The 23,883-nt window shown below is 47.5% G+C and overlaps 2 protein-coding genes across 3 annotated transcripts in view; one reads left to right on the top strand and one right to left on the bottom strand.

Annotated features, from left to right (window-relative positions):
• The window catches only part of Slc22a3 (solute carrier family 22 member 3), an 87,737-nt gene extending 79,128 nt beyond the window's left edge, over positions 1–8,609 (top strand). The window contains exons 9-11 of the mRNA XM_071612871.1: positions 526–638; positions 3,802–3,901; positions 6,839–8,609. Coding sequence (XP_071468972.1) covers positions 526–638; positions 3,802–3,901; positions 6,839–6,875 — 250 coding nt within the window. The 3' untranslated portion in view covers positions 6,876–8,609. The remainder of the gene's footprint in view (positions 1–525; positions 639–3,801; positions 3,902–6,838) is intronic.
• An 872-nt stretch (positions 8,610–9,481) lies between these two features.
• Positions 9,482–23,883, bottom strand: part of Plg (plasminogen) — a 37,117-nt gene continuing 22,715 nt past the window's right edge. For both annotated transcript variants that reach the window (XM_027939568.2, XM_027939569.2), the window contains exons 11-19: positions 23,231–23,412; positions 22,655–22,803; positions 22,042–22,135; positions 18,535–18,658; positions 17,023–17,097; positions 16,463–16,603; positions 14,377–14,483; positions 10,229–10,374; positions 9,482–9,643 (exon numbers count right to left, since the gene is read on the bottom strand). In XM_027939568.2, the coding sequence (XP_027795369.2) occupies positions 9,482–9,643; positions 10,229–10,374; positions 14,377–14,483; positions 16,463–16,603; positions 17,023–17,097; positions 18,535–18,658; positions 22,042–22,135; positions 22,655–22,803; positions 23,231–23,412 (1,180 nt within the window). The remainder of the gene's footprint in view (positions 9,644–10,228; positions 10,375–14,376; positions 14,484–16,462; positions 16,604–17,022; positions 17,098–18,534; positions 18,659–22,041; positions 22,136–22,654; positions 22,804–23,230; positions 23,413–23,883) is intronic.

Below are 23,883 nucleotides of genomic sequence, written 5' to 3'. Positions count from 1 at the left end.
GCTTGGACACAGCTTGGAACTGAAACCGCTTGGTGCCCTTTCTTTGAAGGAGGGCTCAGCCTGCCCTTGCGGCACCGCCCTGTGCCGAGGCTGTGGTGTCTCCTCTGAGCTCAGTGCAAGCCTTGCTCCTGTGAGCAGCTGGTTATTGAAGGACATCCAATGGTGCACATGGTATAGGGCAAACCGGCCTCCTTGGCTGGAGAAATATCCCAATGGGCACATCTTGCAGTCAAGCAAGGGTACCAAGGTGGCACGTGTGTCACGGAGCAGGCCAGCTAGTGAGCTGCTGATGAATGAAGGTCAGTCCACCAACACTGCAGCTTCCTCACGACCCTCGCTGGGAAGCAGTCAGCAAGGAAAGGGCTGGAGTACAAGAGAATAGTTGTTTTCAGAGTTAAAAATGGTAGAAATGGAAAGTGTGGCCACGATTTCTCTGCTATTTAATATGTCTGAATATTATAATTATCTTGATTTTTTTTTTTAAATTTGAATGCTTTTCACTTAAAACCATTTTTCATTCTGCAGAAACTTTGGGGTTTCGCTCTGTTCGGGTTTGTGTGATTTTGGGGGAATCATAGCCCCGTTTCTGCTCTTTCGACTGGCAGCCGTGTGGCTAGAGCTACCTCTGATCATCTTTGGTAAGGACTCTGTTACGTGGTGCCCTAAAGGGCTTCCTCCGTCTGTGTTCTTTGTATTAACAGAAGCTGCAGTGACCACGAGGTTTGATGTTGATGACATCTGGTAATAATAATGTAATAATAAAATGTGAAATCCTAAATGGTTTTAATTTACTTTATATTGAAGAGTGGAGGTAAATGGAGATCCTGTTAGCCTTCTTCTTTAGTTCTGAGTTAAAATTAAATACTGCAAAACTCTTTTATGATTTATGACTTAAAAATCAGCCTGAAGATTAATTGTGTGTTTTTAAATGTTTGACATCTGTCAATATCAGATCTTATTTGGCTATGATCTAAAAAGGCTATTCTGAAAGAACAGGGCCCACAGACCACCTCCACATACACTGTAACCTCCTCCACGTCCCTCAAGTTCACGCCTCCTTCCCAGTCCTCATGGATGGTGTGCAGCCACCCAGCCCTGTCTGGGGAGGGACCTCAGGCCTCGGGCAGGGTTTCTCCAGGGCTGTTCCATCTGTCCTGCCTGGAATCTCACACCTCTCTCTGTGCTCTGCAGCAGTCAGGACACAGGATGGCCTTTCTTACCCTGCCCTTCCTCCGTCTCCACTTCCGTACTCTAGGGAGGGAATGTTGCTTATTTGTTGCTCAACAGTTGAAATCCCAATACAGATACTGAGTTCCTGAGACAATCATTCTATTCGTGCAAAACTCCCCTGACAGACAACCAGCTTCTGACCACATGATACCAATGAGCTTAATACAAGATCATTTCAAATTATTTAATTGGATTTGATAATTCTGTGGCCAGCGTGAAAGAGCAAAGAGGGCACCATTGTCCCACAAGGACAGAGTGGTCTGGGAGATGTCTCAGCCCAGTCTTCTGAGACTACAGCCCAGCCTGCAGACCAGAGCTGCCCCAGCTGGCACCGGGGCTGGGGGTAGGCCCTTCCCCCCCAGAGCTGGCTAGGGAGAAGCCAAGTTTCTAAAAATCCAAACAGTCGAGCCTGATAAATGTTGAAATCCCCGGAGGAGCACACCACAGGGATGCTGGCCCTGTGGAGTTGACCACAGAAAGCTGGGAGGACGGAAGTAATGTCCAGGCTTGGTCTGGAGATGAGAAGAAATGACACATGTGGGCTGTGCTCCAGGCCATGGGAAGGCCCAGGGCAAGAGGAAGACGGTGTCCTCGAGCCCCAGCAGGTTAAAGGATAGAGTCCAGAGTGTGCCTTGGGGCCTGAAGGGAATTGTCACCAGGGGAAGACAGGTCACAGAAGGTCTCCTCAGACGTGTGGAGGCTTTGTTCTTTATCCAAACAGCAGTGAGAAGCTACCACAAAGCTTTACATGGGGTGACACAGCTAGATTTGCATTTTAGAGATGGGACTCTGATGGCAATTGTCAAATGAATTGGAAGGAAACAGTGCTAGTGGAGAGATGATGGAAAGAATGTCGTGGTTTAGGAAGAGAACTTTGTGACCTGGTCTAAGCAGAAGCTGGCAGAGGGAGGGAGAGGAGCAGACGGACACAGGAAGCACTGGGAGCCAGACTGGCAGGCAGGACAGTGGACAGGGTCAGCAAAGCAGTGGTATGGCAGCCCACACCCCCAGGGGAAACCACAGACCAGAAAGGCACAGAGTCAGTCTGCAGGAGGCGGTGTGACAAGGGGATCCTGAAAGTATCCAAGTCAAAATGTTGAGAACCCAGGACACCTGGTGTCAACAAGCCCAGAAGAGACGTGTGGACTGGGGATGGGGATTTGGGAGCATGTGAGCACAGATTACCAGTGAGGCTGGGGGAGTGACTGGGAATTAGGACACCGGAGATGGGGAGGGGTGTGAGAGGAGAGGAGGAGAAACAGGCAAGCAGGGAAGGTGGGAATCTCGCAGGGTGGGTAGGAGAAAGATCCACCAATAAGGCCCAGAAGCAGCCCCACTGGATCTGGGGAAAGGGGGCAATTGGGGACCTGGCTGGAGCAGGGCCAGGAAGGGCCCAGGGCAGAACCCAGATTGGAACAGCATGAGCTGCAGTCTGAGAAGCGTGGTATGTTGGAACTGGCTCCTGATGGCTCAGCAGGGCCATACGTGTTGTCTTCAAGAATTACGCGAGCCAATCGTTAAAGACAGCCGTCATTTAAAAACACAGTAGTAAAATACATTAAACACAGGGATAATAAATACGCAACAGCTCCTGACTCATTTTCCTGTGTGTGTTCTGAGGGTCACTTACAAGGACCATTTCTTTGCCCTGGAAATACCACAGAACTGAAGGTGACTGTCCAGTGCCTCCCAACGCTGCCTTCAGGGAGGTCATGCTGGCAGCTGGAAATAGCCGCCACGGTGAGGGCATTCACACCATGGAAATGGGCAAAGCTATGAGCCAGGGCTCTATTTTCCAGAGCTGGTTGTTAAACGTTTGCCAGCACACCACTGGGACATGAGGAAGTGGAGGAAATAGGAGAAGGGCTCCAAAGGGCAGAGAAGGGAGGATGGCCACGGTGAAGATGAGTCAGCTCTTGGAAGGTGAGGGTTCCAGTGCGTTCCAGTGCTCCCACCAATAGGTCGAAGGTGCTGGAGTGAGTACCCTGGTTAGTCAGCAAGAAGTCAAAACAACAGACACGGGGGCCTTGCCATCGGGCAGAGGCAGGGCCGAGTCTTAGAGTGTAACGCGATGGAGGACGGAGAGGATGCTTTTAAGCTGTGGCCTCAGGAGCGGGTGGAGGCATCGCTGTCTGGTGGCTGTTTCCTGTGGAGCAGTGAGAGTCAGTGCCCCATAGTCGGGCACCACACCAGGACGTCCGGTCAGCCACCCACAGCGCGTAGGAAGGAAGTCCCGTAGGATTGTATCTCCTGGTGACATCGCCATCTTAGTCGACCCAAGTACATGCCATGGCACTGGCACAGCAGTGAGGTCACCTAAAGACACTCCCCAGGACCCGGCCCTGTTGTTAAATGACACGTAACTGTAGTTAGCTAAGTGGATGGACAGGTGCCTTCTGAGGGTGCAGGGAGCCAGGTGCCCCCAGGGCCGAGGAAGGTGGAGAGCCGCTGAAGCCCCGGGAGCTGCTGGGGCAGCAGAGTGCTGCTGTTGTCAGGTGCCACTGAAGATCAGTGAGTGTGGCAGGCGCATCTCCTGTGTCCCCAGCGGTAACGCCTCTCTCTCTTCCACAGGTGTCCTGGCGTCGGTCTGTGGTGGCCTCGTGATGCTTTTGCCTGAAACCAAGGGCATTGCCTTGCCAGAGACAGTGGACGATGTGGAGAGACTTGGCAGGTATGGTTCAGAATTCAAAACCTCTCAAACAAAAACAGCATGTTATTTTTTATGTTTATTTAAATTTTTGGTAGTGTGGATTGAACCCAGGGGTGCTTTACCACTGAGCCACACCCCCAACACTTTTTATTTTCTATTTTGAGACGGGGTCACAATGAGTTGCTTAGGACCTCACTAAATTGTGGAGTCTGGCCTTAAATTTACAATCCTCCTGCCTCAGCCTCCTGAGTTGCTAGGATTATAGGCATGTACCACCATGTCCTGTTTAAAAACAGAATTTGAAACCATGGGGGAAAAGAAGTGAGGTCTGTCTGTATGGAGTGACATAGGAAGCTTCTCAGGGTTCACCACAAAGTGAAGCATGCACAATGTTACAATTTTGATTAAAAACTAAACCTATATAGCAATCCCTCCCTATAGCTATATGGAAAGAAAGATGACAGACAAAAACAGATTGATAAGTAAATGATAGGCAAATAGAAATAGATAGACAATATAGATGATAGATACACAAGCAAATGGATAGGTGGGTAAAAATAGACACATAGGTGATTGACAAATTATTGATAGATAACATGGATAATAAAGACACATAGATGATAGATACATAAATAGATACATGGATGGATGGATAGACATAGAGAGGAGTGAGAAAGAGAGACTGAGTTTTGGAGTGGGTTATTTAAATAGTATTCAGATTATACATTGATTAATATCCAACCAATATATAAATTTGAGGAGTAATATAAAAAATTCACATTGTACAAATTCTCATTTTCTCTCTTAAATTTTTCATCATAAAAAGGTAGAAAATGTGGATATAATGATGTGTAGTGAAAATGTAAAACAATAATTTATACCCTCAAGGATGGAAGTGGGCTGGGAAGACATGTGGGACAGAGGACAGTCTTTTATCACATCTCTAGTGTTAGGTTTTGTTTTGGTTTTTTCCCCCTTTAGAACATATGGTCTGGTATTATATGTGTAATTTTTAAAAAATGATTAACAACTAACTTAAAAATTAAAAATCAATCTTAATGACCCAGAAATTAAAGATTTAAAGACCTTTAAATCTTTAAGAAATGTATGAACAATATTTATTTAAAAGACTGAGTTTTAGGGCTGGGGATATAGCTCAGTTGGTAGAGTGCTTGCCTCCCATGCACAAGGCCCTGGGTTCTAGCCCCAGCACCGCACGCGTGCACACACACACACAGAGGCCGAGTTTTACTAAACTCTCCTTTGCTTGTTGAGGAGAGAGTAGAAGCTGATGCGGGTAGCAGCACCTGTGTGATCAGTGGTTTCACACATGCTGTTCCATTTTGGCTGGGAAGTCAGCAGGTTTCCCACCGTTTCGGCACCAGGACCAGCCGTGCTCTCTGGATACACCCGGGGCTCCCCCTGGGCTAGATTCACTTCAGCTGCGACCTATTTGTGGCTTGTTTTAAGTCGTGAGATCCCTCCAGAGGCCTGGACAGTCCCCTCTTCAGATCCTCCTTTTAATGGGGCGCAGCTGCCCTCCCCCGAACTTGGTGTGGTGGAGACCAAATCGTAGCCATATTCCATTGGCTGCCTACTGACAGGGCAGGCCAATCAGAAGGAAGGGGCGTTCCCTCCAAGGACCCAGGGGAGGCAGTTGTGCCTCCCCTCCCCCGGGACAGTCCTGCCTGAAGTTAGGGGTGGGTGGGAGTTGGTCCTTGTGACACCACCGTTTTATAAAACAAAATTAAGTTAACAAGAGAAATGGGTTTAAAGTGTTAAAACCCCAGAAGTCCTCCGGAGCCTTCTAAGACCCCTAGGTTTGGATCAGGGCATGGGGACTGGGTCAGGAGCCAGGCGTCCCATCCTGTCACCCCAGTCACAACCATGCTAGAAGACCAGGAAAAAAAGAGAATGTCCAAGGAGGTCAAAATGAAGAAGGGGAAAGTAGTGAGGAAGGAAATGGACTTCCCTTAAAATAAGAGTTCACAGTGGAAGAGGAAATTCTCGTGGTCCATGTGCTCCTCACTCCCACCGGGATTATGGGTCAAAAGTGAGGCTGTTGGTGGCCTGTGTGTAGGTCCTTGAGGTCTCCGGGGTCTCCGGCACTCAGTGGGTGGATGCCTTCTTCATCAGATTCACTGCCTCACTAGTGACCCTCCATGCCAATATTCCAACAAGGGGACCGGCATTCTCCTTGTGGTCCTGCCGCACTGGCTGGACCTGTTTAAATCGAGCAATGTGCTCTGCTTAATTCAGGGGTTTTCTAACTCATCAGGAAAAAATACAGGAAGAGGGAGTCATCTGAGATCAGGATGCTTCAGCGACAGCAGTCATATTGAAATTAGATTACTGGGAGAGATGGGAAAACTACTGTCCAATATTTTTGTTTGATAACTGATATATAAACATGAAGAATTATACCAACAAAAAATTTTTGGTTACACAGATTCTTTTTAATTTTTTATGTTTGTGATTTTTCATAAGAAGCTAGGTGAATGAATTATATCTAGTCCCTACCCTTGAAAAGCAATCTATTGGAAGTATGATTTACAGTCCTATAAATTAAGCACATGGATTACGGCCCGTCATTATTTACTCTGGAACAAGACCACTTAGTACCAAGGGAAACCTGTTAGCATGCTCCCTTCTAAAGGCGCAGCGAATTATTCTACCATTTCTGCTGCTTTTGTTCACGTCAACAGCTCACTGCCAAGCCCTGCTGTGTAGTAGAAATTCACAAGGAAGCTGCAGGCCATAATGCTGATGAACCACTTTGTAGGGTCCAAAAGCAGACCAAAAATCTCTTTTGTAACCTCTGAGTCAGGTTGTTAGGAGGTTTTCCTCATGAGTGGCTTTGGTGAAAGCAGTGCTCGTGAGCACTAGTTGTGTAGTCTTTCACGAGGACTCTGTCTTTCCTCCGTTGTTTCATAAGTTCGTATTCTATCAATATCACAGGAAAAAGGAAACCCAGGTTTCCAGCGCTCACCTTTGAGGGCCCTGCCAAGCCCGCGGGAAGGAGCTGTCAGAAGACCACCCTCCTGGAGATGCGGAGCCTCTAGAGATGCACCTGCGTGTTCAGCTCCCTGGTGCGGCACGATCCAGTGTATTGAGTGCCATATGAATACGTTCAAACTATCCGAAGTATTTTTATATGATGTTGGATGAGTTGGGGTTTATCATGCTTTCAAAGTTTCTGGAAACATGTAATATGTGGCCCATTTAGCCAAGAGCTGATAGGTACACAGTACTTTTTTTTTATTTTTTCCTGATGTTGGAGCAGCGATCCCTGACTCTTACTATTGAAGAGAAACAAGAGAAGCCTCCACCGTGGATTCTTATAATAGCTCCATCAAAAATTCAGGATGAGCTGGACTGCCATCCCAACAACTTGGGAGGCTGAGGCAGGAAGATCACACGTTCAAGGCCAGCCTCAGCAACTTAGTGAGATTCTGTCTCCAAATAAAATTAGAAAACAGGGCTGGGGACATAGCTCAGAGGTAAAGCACACCTGGGTTAAATCCCTAGTACCACACACACCAAATGCAGTCTGTGCAAACCAAGGATCTAGGAAAGTTGTACAGAAATGTGTTCATGAAATCCCACGAAGGGATGTAGCACCAAACTGAGTGTTCTGAGAGCAGGGAGGAGGAGGATGTGGGGATCCTCTCAACGAAGAGACTAGACTGAGGAATCGGGCCACCCGGGGCCCAGCCTGCACAGTCTCTGTTCACTTACGTTCCGGAAGCCATCCCAGCATGGACAAGTCAGCCGTCCCTCCTGTCCACCTCCTCTGCAGCATCTAAGGTTCCAGGCACAGTTAGGTCTCATTCCATAATAAGAACAGATCCACTGGACAATTTGGGGTTTGGCTCTATTATTTATAAAATCAGGTTTGGGTCCTGAGATTATTCAGGATATTTTTGGTCCTCCTTTAGTGGAACCTGGAGCCACAGATTTGTACTTTATTCAACAAAACCCATGGATTATGAGTCCCTGGGTCTTAGGGTTCTAAAAGTGAGGAGATATTTATGTTGCACCTGTGGGTTCAGTTGTGATGGTGCCTGTGGTAGAGGGTGGAACCCACAGACAGTTCTCCTTTCACCTCGGCACTCTGGGCTTGTCCTGGGGAAAGCTTACGTTTTCATTAAAGGAAAGGTCATGCTAAAAAGAATTAGCAGCAGCTTTTTATAAATGACTTTATACTTATTAATTAGGGATTTGAACTTTCCTTTCTGTTATCAAGACTTTCGAAACCAGGAACTTAAAAAAGAAACATAGTGTTCTGCTTTGTGTGCTACATCTGTTATACTTTCAGAGTCAGTATATATCATATGCCAAATTTTTTTAAGGAGAAACTTTGTGCGCATGGGTAAAATGGGTACCAAAGGGAAACCTTGCCAATGAAGAAGAACATTTCTCTGTGTGGACATACACACGTGTGATAGCACGTAAGACATGTGTGCTGATTCCAGAATAAACTCCTTAATCCTTAAAGCACAATCAGAATTGAATACGAACGCTCACACTCAACCATGATGTCAGCACAGCCTTATGAGAACATGATAATGCATTCACCCTGCGCTCATGGACATTTGTGCTTTTAATTTTTTTTGGCACCTCTTTGCTGTAAGATGGCTGCTGCTTTTTGATACCATCACCACCTAGTTGTATCTGGAGGTGATATTTTTGTTTGGCAACAATAAAAAATTTTAAATTGTTTCAAGAATCCATCCTTTCTCTTCCTTTGGAACACGTGTCGCTGTAAAACACTGAAAGCATAAAAAGCACATGCCAAACCGTGCTAATCAGTGATGGAAAACAAGCAGCCCACCTTCAACACGGGTTTCTTGTTCCTTTATAAGATCTTGACACCATCCCTACAATTAGATGTGACCCAGAGTAACATGCAGACTCTTGGCTGGTCTTGTATTACTCTTCCATTGCCCGGATCATACCACGATACACAGCTCTCTGCGTCCCCTGGGCTGGGCCAGAGTTGAGTCATCAATAACAGATTTCATTGCTGGGAATAGAACCTGTTCTCCTGATTCCCCATACAGGGGGCAGCTGTGAGAACATTCAGCCCAATGCCAAAGGACAGACTTTAAAGATAGCATCAGACCAGTGTTAGTGGATGGGGGTCAGTGTATGAGGGACTTCCTCAGACTTCTCGGCTCCCTTCTCTGCAATCCTACAGGCCTCTTACTCCTGTAAGCAATGGTTCCTTATGAAAACAAGCTAACTCACTGTAGTTTGTTCATTTGAAATTGGTAAGAAGAATGTAGAACATGAAAATATCGAAACTCAAAAAAAGAAAATATCGAAAATCTCCACCCCACCCACCAAAAAAAAAAAAAACTCAAAACAAAGTAAGTACAGAGTTTATTTTCAACAAATGGCATAGCTGTGTTGCCTTATTATTAAAGAATCCAGTAGGTCCATGAAAAATTTATCCACGATAGTACAAAACGGGCTGAGGGTAGGCAGCAGCTGTGTACAGTGTCTCGGTTTGATTACTGTCGATTATTTCTGAGCACTCTGAATTCCTTACCCACGTTCCAGCTTCTAGGTAAGTGGATGCTTCGCTCTATCTCCCATTCAGTTACTCCTCATTATTCCTTCAATCCAATTCACGAACCTTGAGACGCGGACGTAGACGCCTGGCTTATTGGGACGAGCGCACCCAAGGCCCCAAGAAGTGACTCCTTGCAAAATGTATTTGTCCTTCTCGAAGCAAACCAGAGGCCCTCCACTGTCCCCCTAGATGGAGAGAGGGAAAAATCCATATGAAGATTAAACTTCTTTGATTATAGGATGCCACCTTCTACCATCAGTGTGTAAGTTTCCCCAGGATTTGAAGCCAGGAAGAAACTTATTGACGTATCCTTTGAACCTCCGCAGCATTTAAGTACTCAGCGAATCCTATTCAGCAAAACCACCCTGTTCCATTTTCCCTGGGAAATGATCCCTGTGGATGCTGCTGCCTGGAGGCTTCTTTGAGGCCCAGCCAGCCTGAGCACAGTGGTCAAGTGGTACAACTGGTTTCTGGCCACCCTTTCCCTCCCCCAGACCCCGTCCACCAGCACAGCTCAGGGAGGCCTGTGGCCTGTGGCCTGTGGCAGCTGCTGTACTGAACACACACCCTGACTGCCCTTCTGGAACTCGAGGCCTGAGAAATTATCCCAGATGTTCTACCTACATCCAGGGTCTGAGCAGAGGGTTTCTCGACAACATTGAGACTGGCACTTGGGTTGCGATTCCTTCTTGACTTTAAATACTGCAATGTCTAAGGGGCTGAGACAGGCCAGCCCAAGACCAGCTTGGGTCTCTATAACCCTTTCTTACCTGGCAGCTGTCAGTGCCACCGTCCAAATGCCCAGCACACAGCTCTGTTGGTTTGACTCTGCCGTTCAGATACTCATAGCGATTGCACACCTTATTCTCGATCACAGGCAGATGGGCCTCCTTGAGAAAACCAGCACCAGAGGTCCCTGTGTTTAAAGAGTAAAGAAACCGTTACTGGACCCAGCACATGCTCAGGAGGAGACTTCAGAACGTCAGAGCAGCCGCGAAGAGTCTCTTGTCTGTGTGGCCGTGTGCTGTGAGTATTCATATTATAATATTATTAAAATATTATAACTTTAAAAAGTGATAGCTAATATAATAGGTGGCAGTTGCCCTGATTCACTTTCTAATCCACATTTCTTGAACAGTTAGGGAGAGGGAACATTCTCCTATACATTTGTTTTACTAGTTGCATTTCTTCTTTTGGTGAAAACTGATATTTTTTTCTTTGCCAAATTGAATAGAGCATTTGCAGAATTGCCAAAGGAAATAAATACGGCTTTCCCAGATGGACCCACCCAGGGACATCTCAGTGTTTTCACAGATGATACAGTTTTCCAATTTTGCAAGCCCAGCTTTCACCGAAGTTTTGCAACATATCTTTGCTTTGCTGGCATGGGACAGCCCAGAAATGACATACTATCTCTTCCCCAAAGACTGTGACTGAACTTAGATGGTCGATGTGGGTTCAGAAAACTCGCAGTCCGTCTGGAGATCACAGGAGCCCTCAAGAGGCCTGTCCCAGGGTCCGGCTGGCAGAGCTGCCTTGGAGGAGGGGCCTGAGAGGAAGAAAGCTGTGGGCAGGGAGCACGGCTTGAACTGAGTAGCTCAGGGAAGACCTCCTTCTCAAACCGTTTGGCCAAAGGTTAAGCTATCCAAGGGTCACTGCTGTCATATCTGCTTTCTGAGCACGACAGACGTCCTGAAGCCAGTGAACAATCCTTGGCAGTGTGACGGGAAGTTGATGGGTCTGTGAGGAAGTGCTGCCTTCCTGTGGCCAAATAGGAGAAGGCACTTCTGGGGGCTGGGAAGCTGTGGGTAATGGGGGACAGAAACCCTTGTGGAGCTGTGAGGAGGGGGCAAGAAGGAAAGCCAGCCGCAGATCCCTGAAGGCACCCCGGATGGCAGGTTGGAGGTTGACCTGGGAGAGCCCCTTGGCCTCAAGGCTTGCTTTGCTTTGGAATATTGAAGCCAGAGAAAGTCTGGAGATGTGAGAGGAGAGGAGAATTTTGATCTCACACTGAGAACATGAGTTAATCTGAAGTATCTGGGCTTAAGTTTTGTCATGGGACGACTCCTGGGGAGTGACTTCTGAGATTCATATTCTCAATGGATGTGTGACAGGACCAGGAGAGACAGGAAGCCCAGTGCAGGGTGGCAGTCAGAAGTATGTGGGTGGAGAAGGGGGGCAGAAAAACTGTGAATGGACTTAGGAGTCAGGCAGACTGGCCTCTCTCAGGGCTCAACCACCCACAGCTTATGTGAAGTCCATTGGTAGTGATGATGTTGGCAGTGATGCTGTTGGTGGTGATGGTGATGGTGATGTGATAGCGATGGTGATGGTGATGATGGTGATGGTGGTGATGATGATGGTGATAATGATGGTGATGGTGATGGTGATGGCAATGGTGATGGTGATGATGGTGATGGTGGTGATGATGATGGTGGCAGTGATGCTGTTGGTGGTGATGGTGATGGTGATGTGATAGCGATGGTGATGGTGATGATGGTGATGGTGGTGATGCTGTTGGTGGTGATGGTGATGGTGATGTGATAGCGATGGTGATGATGGTGATGGTGGTGATGATGATGGTGATAATGATGGTGATGGTGATGGTGATGGCAATGGTGATGGTGATGATGGTGATGGTGGTGATGATGATGGTGGCAGTGATGCTGTTGGTGGTGATGGTGATGGTGATGATGATGGTGATAATGATGGTGATGGTGATGGTGATGATGGTGATGGTGGTGATGATGATGGTGATAATGATGGTGATGGTGATGGTGATGGCAATGGTGATGGTGATAGTAATGATGGTGGTGATGATGATGGTGATAATGATGCTGATGGTGATGGTGATGGTGATGATGGTGGTGATGGTGATGATGATGGTGATAATGATGGTGATGGTGATGGTAATGATGGTGATGGTGGTGATAATGATGGTGGTGGTAGTGGTTGCTGAGGTTGATGCTGATTGTGGTGTTAATGGTGATGGTGCATAATTTTAGTACTCAGGATAAACTTACAGGGTAGTACAGATCATGAAACTGAGGCTTAAAGATGTCAAATAACTGCCTGAAGTCACATGGAAGATGGTAGAGCCAGCTCACTCCCAGATCCTCATGAGTTTTAGGTTTGTATTTAATCAGTCAAGATGTTGTAGGGGATATGTGTTGGTTTTCTGGCTTCGGATCAGCTTTGTAGCCTACAGTCCATAATGCTGTTGAGGGATCTACCTTTTTCCCCTGCCGGACACAAGTGGGTCCTGCCTTCAGCTCCAGGATGGATAGTCCTGGACAGTCCTGGACAGAAGTGGGCACAGAAATCAAGCCTGAGCTTTCAAAGCTGGGCGGACTGTTGCTTGAGCTGTGGGGAAAGTGGCCTCCCCTCCTCCCTGGCAGAGCCAGAGGCAGCACAGTATCCACAGCACAAGGGAGTCACCTGTGTGCCCAGATGGCACCTGGACCATGGTTGGAAAGGGCCAGAGGCCTGGGATATCACGGGAGCCACCCTTCTTTAGCTTACTATTAATCCCTGTTTTCATTTTCTTAATACAGTTTGAGCTGGATTTTCTGTCACTTGTAATAAAGAGCCCTGTTGGATACAAACCCCATGTCATTGACAAGAGCCACCCCTCACGCAGGGCTGAGCCTGAACGTGCCCTTTCTCACTGCTTCGCCCACTGCAGCCCTGCAGCCGGTGGGTGGCCTAGGACACCATCAAGGAGTGGGCACTTTCTCACCTACCGCTGGTGAGTGGGAGCCAGGGTTCCAGGTCAGGGCTCACCCCAGGGAGCAGGCTCTCTGCTGTGCCATCCTGTACCTTCTCTGAGCCTCAGATTCCTTACTTGTAGAACAGGAACAATGGTGTCTGACTCACGGGAGTTTAGAACATTTAACTTTTTTGTTTCAGTGCTGGGACTGCACCCAGGGCCTTGTGCATCCGAGGTGCTCCAGCCCTGCCTTGAAATGTTTTTAATGCAAAACACCTGGGTACACCTGATGCCCCCAAGATGGACACTTCATTTTCCACTTTCGCTTTCCTTGGCCTCAATGCCTCCCACTCAGAAGTGCAGAGGGGGGAAATGAGAGGTCAAGGGGATGAGGTTTCAAAAAACAGTAGGAAAGCACAGAAAGGGGGAAACCAAGTTGGAAATGAACTAGACTGGGTGTTTGTTCGTTTGTCTGGTTTTCACCCTCTTCTTTTTGAAATCCACAAAAAATCTTTCTTCAAATTAACTTCTCTCCAGCTCCTGCAAAGCCAGTGCTCACACCAACCCTTCTGAGAAAGTGAGGCAGGGACCCTCAAGCAGTGCTGGTGTTCCCACAGCCAGGGCCCACCCTAATGAACACCTTAATATCGGGGTACTTGTAAAGAGAGGAGGGGGTCCCCAGAGTGAAGTACAGGTGCTGGCTGACACCAGATCCCACAGGAAGGCCCCCTCAGCACATACCTATGCTGACCTGGGCCCCGGGGGCTTTCTCTCCTTCCCATCTGTCAGCCTGCCCCTTCCCCGACAGCCTCCCACCCACATTAGACACATGGGTATTTGGGAAGAAGACTAATTCACAACTTTTGTTGTTATTGCTTTACACCAAGTTTTGGAATCCAGTATGGCTAACTTCATATAAAAATGACCTATACCCTGAATTTGTGGGTGGTGTCATCACCTTCTCACCTGGGGAAGCAATGTTCACACTGCAGTCACGAGTTTGGGGACTCCAGGAGACAGTCTCCTTCCTCTTGCCTATGTCCCTTGATAACTGATTAGGGAGGCAGTAAGGTAAGGGTTCAGGCAAAAGTAGGAGGGGGCGGGACCCATTCAGGGGTAGGGACTTGTGCAACTTTCTTCAAATGCTCATTTTGTCATGAAGGCTGTAGGTCAAAGCCAATCCGACACCAGACCTGGAATTCGTCTCACCTTGGGTTTCTCCCCAGCCAGTGATGTAGCACTCCGTCCGGTCAGCAACCACATAATTCGGGGATGGCAGGCAGATGGGGATCACTTTGTCAGTGATGGTGGCAGGTCTGTGAAAGAGAAACATCCAAAGGTATGCGTGGTCACCCTGCGGGAGCCCCTGCATTTACCAGCTCATCGCGCACCAACGATGCCACCTGCCTGGAAGCCCCAGCGCCCAGAGCTGGTATTTCCTCACTTCACTGACTGCAGCTTCTCGTCCTCACATTTGCCTAAAATTTTCTATGAATTCAGCAAATATCCCATTTCATTTGAATAGCTTCAGTTTTGTTCGAGAACCTGCTGGGGGCCGTGGCCTTGGGGAGTAGGGATGACAAGCCTCACTCTGCATGTGTCCTGTGCAGAGCTGGAACTTTGCACCAAGTATAATTTCATATTAATTTGGAGGGCGTCAGTCAGTGGGCGGATCATCTAGATGGAGCAACTCATGAGGCTGCCCCACAGCCAGAGCACGTGTGGCCCCAGCAAGTTGCTCTATTTAGGAGCCTCAGTTTCCTTGACAATAAATGTTCCAACATCGTGGTTATAAGAATATAGTAAAATGCTGGACACTGGTGAAAGAGGATTGGAGTCCTAGGGACATTTAAACATTAGAATTTTGATGTTTAGAGCTGATTCTACTTTAGTAAGTCCAAGAGGGGGAAAGATTGGAAATAGCAGGGCATAGTGGCACACATCTGTCATCCCAGCTACTCAGGAGGCTAAGGCAAGAGGATCACAAGTTTGAGGACAACCTTAGCAACTTAGCAAGACCCTGTCCCAAAATAAAAATAAAAAGGGTCAGGGGGTATATCTCAGTGGCAGAGTGCCCCTGGGTTCAATCCTTAATTAAAAAAAAAAAAAAGTGACATGTCCTTTTCTAAGAACCATCATTCAGTGCTGCCAAACTTCAAATCAGATACACTTTCCTGGAGGCACCAGAATAGAGCAGGCCTCTCACATGGATTTCACTCCATAGGTCTCCTCAGGGCCCAATAAACACCTTAGACCCTGGGGCGTGGAGAATGCAGGGGAGGCACTAAGGCTCAGCCCCCTAAGGCTCAGCCCACAATATCACAGAACACTTCCCGGATCTGAAATTTACCAAATTGTTTGTTCAAGCCATCAGATCACCTTGGGAAGTCTCTGGGGACCTAAGGAAACTTGTATTTGCTAGGGGGTTTGGGGGAAAATGCTGGGGATCAAGAGGGGAGTGAGCTGCATTGTCGGGGGGGCCAAGGGAGCCCACTTCTTTTCTTTCTAGAGTGTCCAAATACCCCAGTGTTTAGCACAACCTCTCAGTGGATAGACCCAAAAAAGTCTCCTGAGTTTGTGACCAGACCCAGAACAGCAGCACCCAGGTCCTGACCACAGCCTTGTGCCACTGGCCCACGCCCGCCACTGTGTCGTCACCTCGTCCTCTGGAACCCATCAGGCCCAAATGTGCATTTCTCAAACAGCTATCTGCTTGTGAGCTGCCTCCACTGGGACCTATTTCCCAACATTCCTAACTTTGTGACATAAGCAAATTTGTCACTGTCATCTTCATAGAACACCACCTCAACAGGAGAAATACAACCAGAGATGACAGCAACGGTATCGTTTGCTTTCATGGAGTTTGGGGCATGGTTTTTGTTGTTGTTTTTCACATTGTGGTTTTTTTAAAGTACTTTGAAATATGTCATCTCATTTGTTTCTCTCAAAAGTATGCTGAGAGGGGACTCTCAGCCTGGAGTCATTTAATCACTCTCTGGTGAACAGTGAGAGAATATTAGAGGTCACAGTTCACCTGGCATTTCAATTCACTCTTTTTCTACCTAAGGAAACTGAATCCTGGTTCCTTTTTCAGGATCAAGGCTGGCATGTGGTAGTATTAGGGCTGAGTCCAGATTTTTTGATGAAGTGTGATGCTTTTTCCCAAAATCTTGCCTTCCACCACATAGACAGCACCTCCACATAGACACCCACCCTACAGTGAGGGCTCATAAAACCCAGGCATGAAACAATGTCCTCACTCTGCTCCGGGCAGGAGCCACAGGTGAGCTCGTACCTGCTCAGCTTCAGCAAGGCGATATCTGCTCTTGTGGGCTCCAGGAACAGTTTAGCCACTTCTATTTCCTGAACATGTGGCTCAAGATTCACTTCTTGGTGTGCGCCCAAGATGACCTTGTATGAGGAAGGCCTTGAAGACCTAGAAAAGACAGTGTCATCAGGAGCAAATTACCGTCCAGCCCCTTCACTGGGTCCCCATCTTTGCCATAAATATCACGTTGTCTGCCAAGACCCACAACTACTGGAATTGGTGACTTCTGAGGGATAAGAAATAAAATTCACAATTTTCCTGAACCTGGCAGTTAAGGATTGGGGACCGACGTCTGTCACAGTGAATCCCTCTGCAGTGCTGTCAACCCAGGCCCACAAAGTCACCTGCACTGGGTCTTTCTAGAGACACTTCTGAACTGTCACACAATTGCCCTGGCAATTCTGCTGAAGGCTTCTGCATATCCACTCCCCGGCACCGGCATCCCTGCCACAGGCGGGAGGAGGCAGGGGATGGGGAGGAGGGAGGAAGCCTTCAGGATGGGCCCTTACATCAGTTACCCAACGTACTTCTCCAAGCAGTGAGCAGCAGTCAGCACCCACTCTGGGGATATTAAACTGCCTCCACAGAAGTGCCTTCCAAATCTAGGAGAAGAAGGGGGGAAAAAAAGCCAAGATTTTAGTTCAGAGCTGATGGCTTCTCCTGCTTCTTTGCAAACCAGAAAGACACACTCATGCAATTTTGATAATGTTGCTGTTCCCAAAAGGAAAGGCTACCAGTCCAACATCAAGATGGCGGGAGCTTAGAATCACACTTCAGCATGGGACTTTCCAGAAGCTTCCATCTACACCTGGAGGCTCCAGGCACAGCCCGGCCACGGGGAAAAAAACCAGGGGCTCCCACATTAAGTCCTACCCCACAGCTTTGACCTCTTAGCCCTGTGGCTCCAACAGCAGCCACCCTCCAGAGAACTTCCCTGGAGGGAGTTTCTTTTGACAAGACCTATGCCTAATGATGGGTGATGAATCATTCTTCAGGGCCCTGGTGGTCCCGAAGAGCGGTGACCCATGGCAGTCTGCTGATTGCACCTGAGGAACTTGACTTTGTGAAGCTGTCCCCTATATCACTTGCCCCCATGTACTGCTTAGTCACATAATAATGGGGTGAACCACTATGAGCCAAATCGCAATGAAAAGAACACTAAAGGTAAGTGTCTGTCCACAGGCACGTTAATAAATCGATCAGGAGCTAGGCCACCACAGCATGGAAAGAGCAGATTCACAGTGTGTGGAAGGCCAGGGCTCTTCTAGCAAGGATTCACCGAACACCAGCTCAGGAAAAGCCACCTCCGCAAGAGAGTGCAAGGGAACGTGACTGTGTGTGTGGATGACAGTCCCAAGCAGCGGAGGGGAGGCCCTGGGGTCAGCAAAACCGCTGAGCCCGCACGTGTGAAGCAAGCAAGCCAGGAGACAAGGCTGTGTCCCACCTGAGTTTGACAAGATGTGCCAAGAAGACTGACTTACTATCAAAGCACATCAACTGAAAAGAGAGCCCTACATTTTGGTGATTTCAGACTATAATTCAGTCACGTATTTGTGAATGGGCGAGCAGTCCCTGCCTCAAATTCAAGACTTACAAAAATGTGCAAAAGTATTTTTTTTTTAAGTTTGGATGCCTGATAGGTTGTAGATAATTCTGTCTTTGACCCCTGCCAAAGGGTCACATTTCTGAAAAAATTCCCTTCTTTTCATTTTACCATGAGCCGATGGTATCCATACAAACCCATGAAAAGCATCTTCAATATTTTTCCAGCAATATCAGAGCTTGCTGTAGACAATGGTGTCTACAGACTCTGACGACAACATACCAGAGGGTGTTTATTTTTGTTTTGTTTTAATCCAGTTTGAGCCACTTTCAAAGTAGAAAACCCAGAATTTAAAAAAAAAAAAAGAATTGTGTAGCTTTGTTTTCTCCTTGGAAGAATAGAGGCAGGTGTGGATGTCTCAGTACCACGGGTTTGTCGGGAAGGTTTGAGGGCTCTCAGTGAAGGATGGATAAGCTGTTTTTGAGAATGTCCTTACCTTGTCCTAAGACTGATCTGCCAGGGCCAGGAGTGAGCATTGGCCACACACCCTCCTACCACTCTTCCAGAACACTTCTTGGGCTCCACTTTAGGCTTCCCACAATCAAATGAAGACAAGGACTCTGTGACACAAAGTCAGAATAGTCACATTTGGGTCAAAGGTGTCAACCGTCACATAGTTTAAGATGAATTCACAGCTGTGGGCCAAGCTCACAATTCATGGCATAGTAAAGCCCAGGCAGGAGAAGTAGCAGAATCACAGGCAACGTCTGGAACATCTTTTCCAGGTTTCAAAGGAGGCAATAGATAACACAGACCCTCTTCTTTGAAGGAATTACAAGTACTTCTTCATTACGGGGAGTAGGGATAAAATAAACTGGTATAATTCATCATTAGAATGACATCGTTACTGAGAAGACTCAGATTGGTACAAATGGCTATTTGTGTTTGTCCAACTCAAAATTTAGAACACAGTATCATCCCCAACTAAGCCAGGTGAGGTTTCCTGAAGACCACAGCAATCACCTCCACTAGAAGACATAAAGGTGTTTTATTTCATGTGAATTTATGTGTATGCGTGCCCATGCATGTGCACGTGTGTGTGTGTGTGTGTGTGTGTGTGTGTGACTGTCAGCAGCAAGGCTAACTATCTAAGTTGAAATTCTGCCTTCTCTCCGTCAGCTTCTGCACACCTCCTCCAGGGAGCCCCCTTCAACTGCTGTGGGGATGACCTCCACATACCTGCCCTGCTTTCCCTCTACTTAGACTAGCCTGCAAGGTTCCTGGAGAGAGGAACTGGTGTCCGTCTTTGGTTCCCCCATTGATGGGTCTGTAAGGTGAAATACTGCCCATCTTAACCAATGAGAAACGCTACTCTCTAGAGAATTTGGAACCTGGGTTTTCCAAAGAACTTTCCAATTGCTGTGGTCTGTTGAGAGTCTATATGCGAAGCCCTTTCCAAATAGAAGCATGTGATGTAAGGCTACCATCCTCCTTAACAATGAGCTTTATTTATGTTAATAGATTATATGCATAAGCATACTAAAGTAGGTGTATTTTTTACATTTGTATTAAAAATACATGCACGTGCAAAATATAAGTGCTCGAAGAATAACTATGGAGATGATGGTTCCTCGGTCTCACTATTCCAAACAAAACTTAAAGTTTTTAATCTATCTTTCCTTATTTGTTGTTGGTATGGAATATGTAGGTAGAAATGAAAGTTATTGAAGTCCTTCAACAAACGTGTAACTTTAAATGAATATAAGTAAACAAAAGGTATTATATTTAAAGTGGTCATTCCTTCACCCAGGCCTTGGTGAACTCAAGGACACTGGGCTGCACAGACCACACTTGGGTTTCCAGAGGCCTTGCTGGGGGCTGTGGTTGTGCAGTCTGCGTACTGTTACTTGTTCTAATCACACTTGACGTTTACACAGATCCTTTCAGGAAAGCTGCTTAATGAAGTGCACAAGTTAATCAATGGTATTTTTTCCTTTTAAAGATGTGCTTTTCCTTGTAAATTAAACATAATGTAAAGGTTGGGGGATTTTATGAAAAATGATCATTAGGGAATTTCCCACTTAAGTCAACAAAATCTAAAATCTCCCAGGGAATGAGCAATAAAATATTTTTTAAGAAAAATGATACAAACAGTTGAAATGGAAAAAATCAAGCCATTTCTCAATCTGAAAAATCCAAATGAAACTACCCAAAACCACACGTGTGCACACAAAAAGATGCCATTAATCTGGGACTATCACCCTGTACAACACTGACCTGAAGTCCTGGAAGAACTACAGTGTGTGATTTTATTCACTTACTCATTCATTCAGCAAATATGTGTTCAAAGACATAGTACCTGCTATGCACCAGGCCTGTCTCTAGGCCCAGGAGACAGAGGAAATAGGTAAGAGGTCTGCCTTCAACCTTTCCATTCTGGAAGGTCAGGGAGTAAGAAGTTGATACACTGGAAGTTTCAATTGAGACCCAAAAGATGCTCAGGAGTGTTGAAAGACAAAGCCCCGTGCACATTTCTAAGGAAATAGCTCTTCAGTGATTCTGGCTTCCTCACCATGTGGAGGTGTAAAAGAAACAGGTTCTCACAGATTGGAGGAAGCTCAAAGAATTGGAAGAGAATTGCTCCAATGGACTGTGAGGTCCCCCACCTCGCCACCACGCAGGGCAGGGCAGGGCAGGTCAACCCTGCACTTGGTGAGCAGCGCTCCCATCCCCCCTCGGAGGCCTTCAGGCCTGCTTCCTGCAGAAGGAAGTAGCTGGCGGATTCCCAGGGCTGCACCTGGGAGGTGACTGAGCCTTATCTCAAGGGAATCTGAAGTGCCTGAGTCCCAGGCACACACCATGAGGCCTGAGGCTGGGATGCCAGGCTGGGTTCCACCTAGAGGCAGCCTGTTGGGGATAAGAACCGGGGCAGGGAGAGGCAGTGGGTGGGTCATAGGACAGAGTCAAGGTGGAGAGTGAAAGGGAGGGGCTTTCAGGGAAGAGACCTCTGACAGCTTCTGCAGGACAGACAAAAGCACCAGCTAGAGAAAAGGCAGCCATAAACCCGAGAGTACAATGCCCTCTCATCATGGTGCTGGCCAAGTAGCATCCTTCCGCCATGCCCATCTCCCTCCCCCCTGATGTCCCTGCCGCCACCCACAAGCAAAGCTAACAGGGCAGGGCGGCTCCCAGACTCCTAACCACTGCCCCCTACTGCCTTGGAACTTTGCAGGCCCAGTTCCTCCCGTCCAGCTCCTGTCCTTCCACGTGGCACACACCATCCACACAGCAAAGGAGTCCGAGTGCTCTGTGGTGACTTTGGTTTTTTTTTTTTTTTTTCCAGAAGTACCCATGGACACGTTATTTCAATCATTTAAGAACTAGGGTCAATCCCCTCCAATCCAAGCCTCTTCCTCCCTCAAGTTTGGAGCCATCAGGAAGGAGCGTCTCTAAGTCAGTGGCCCATGCTTGACTGAGCAATGGGACTCTCAGGAGGGAGCAGTTGGAGCTCACTAAGGAGCGGCGCTGCATTTCAGTGTGTTCTCAGGGAGACAGTTTATGGGTTTCAGTTGACATTTGTTTCCATTCTTATTTTTTGGCCTCTGGAGGAGGTGACTCTGAGCTTCTTCTTCATGATCTCTTGCTAGACATTGGAGAGTGCTGTGGGGCCATTCCAGGGCTGATTATATCACTCCTAAGCTTGCTCTTTTGGAGATTTGGTATCTGCCTTACCTAAGTCATGTGTATATGCACACATGTATGCAGTGTGTGTGTGTGTGTGTGTGTGTGCATTCCACTAGCAAATGAGACCATTGAAAGCACAGGTCCAAGATGCCCACAGCTGTCTCCCCCAGAGAGGCACTCAGCCCAAAGCCATTTTGTGTGTGCATGAGTATGTGAGTGTGCAAGTGTGCAAGTGTGTGTGCACACGGATCCTTATTAAAGAGGTGATCACCGCATTCGTTTGAAAAGTAATTTCCTTAGAAAAGAGAAAGCAACTTACCACACTGAGGGACGTCACAGTAGTCAAAAAGCTTTCTGGGATTTGTGGTGTAGCACCAGGGACCGTTGACATCATTGTCAGGGTTGCGGCAATACTGAAAAAAGGCAGCGTTTGAGAAGCGGCTCCTTTTCCCAGGGCCAAGCAGGGACATCACACTCTGGTCCTTACAGGACGGAAGGAGTGTTCCTTTTCTTTCTTCCTTCCTTCCTTCCCTCCCTCCCTCCCTCCTTCTTTTCTTACCCTCCCTCCCTCCTTTCTTCCTTCCTTCCTTTCTTATTTTTTGGAAAAGGGATTTGTTCAGATGCCTACAAGCCTCTGAATCACAGAATGCAGTGGTCACATGTCCCGGGGGGCCCAGCTGTGAGGCCTCTCCCCTGATGGATGGGGTAGGCACCTTGGAGGGTCTGAAGGTAAAGGGCATCTACACAGTTGGTCCTTCCTGCAGGTCCCACATGGACACCAGCCTTAGTCCCCTGAAATCTCTCCATTTCCCTCCCTTCCTTTCCCCCAACATGGAAGATCACTCCAGGTTGATTTTCTAGAACCCAGGACCAATTCTGTCCAAAGATTGGTCAGCCAAAGGCAAAAGAGAAACCTGAATCCAGGTGCTTACGTTTTTTTCCAGACCTGCCCGTGGGTTTGTCTGTGGGGTGAAAATGCTGTGTCTGTGGGGCTCCTGGGCAGCCCACTCCTGGCATGGAGTGCCAGTGACAGTGGTGGCCTTGGTGCCCCGGTAGCTCTTCCCATTCCCAAACATGCAGTCTGTGGGAGAGAAAGCCGTGGTTAGGGCCCTGCGTGGATTCAAGGCCCCAGGGGGGAAATGCAGCAGTGTGGGCTGGCCCCGACGGGTGTCACATCCCTAGGACCCCGGGATGCCGGAGACCTCAGCGAACACTGCCTATTACCAGGAACGCTCATTGACTTGGACATAATCATGAATTTAGCAGGGTGTTCGAGAATTTTGTCAGGACACCAAGATAACCCAGTGAGTAGGGAGTCAGAACCCCCTGAGGGATTTGCACGAGTCCAGAGGAAACTTCCCACCCACCTTCAGGCAACAATTCCAGCCCTGACTCCCCCACCCCATGTGTCAGACCCTCACCAACACTCAGCTTCCTGTGTAGCACAGAAGCATCTGCATTGGTAAGATTTTCCATCTCCTTCACCCCTGCCGGGTCAGGCTGCTCACCTGACTCAGAAGTGGTCTGTACATTGGGAACTTGGACAGCAGTGGCCGACTCCACAGCATCCCCGGGTGTCTCCGAGCACCTCTTCAGGTTGCAGTACTCCCACCTGACACTGGGGTCAGTGGTGTAACACCAGGGGCTCTTATCAGCATCTGGATTCCTGCAGTAGTTCATTGTCAAGCCACTGCAAATCCCAAAACAATGAAGTCACCAGGGTGGGAGAATTCTGCTCCCGCTGAATTTTACTATAACAAAGTGTCAACAAGTGACTTTGAAATATCCCCATTAAAGGTGATCATCATGATAGAGCCACAAACACAAATGGCCCTTTTAACCAAAAGTCATATATGCTCCATGTAAAAGCTGAGATAACACAGAAATACATACGACAAAATATCATGATATTCTTCTCACACATTCTGCCAAATACACTGCCCAGGGATAGCCGATAGAGATTTTGAAGGATAATTTTAATTTTTTTAAGCATATGCAAATCTTTATCTATCTCCCTCTATAGATGAATTCATAGGAAAATGTAAATTGGAAAGAAAACATATCACCCAAGGAAGCAAGGATCTATATATAATGATAATATTCCCAGGCCAGCTCTCTTAGCTTATTTACTGACAATGTAGTTCAACTGTACTTTTGCCAT

This window comes from Marmota flaviventris, chromosome 6, assembly GCF_047511675.1.
Source record: "Marmota flaviventris isolate mMarFla1 chromosome 6, mMarFla1.hap1, whole genome shotgun sequence".
Taxonomy (NCBI): Eukaryota; Metazoa; Chordata; class Mammalia; order Rodentia; family Sciuridae; genus Marmota; species Marmota flaviventris.
This window is presented reverse-complemented; position numbering and strand designations above follow the sequence as displayed.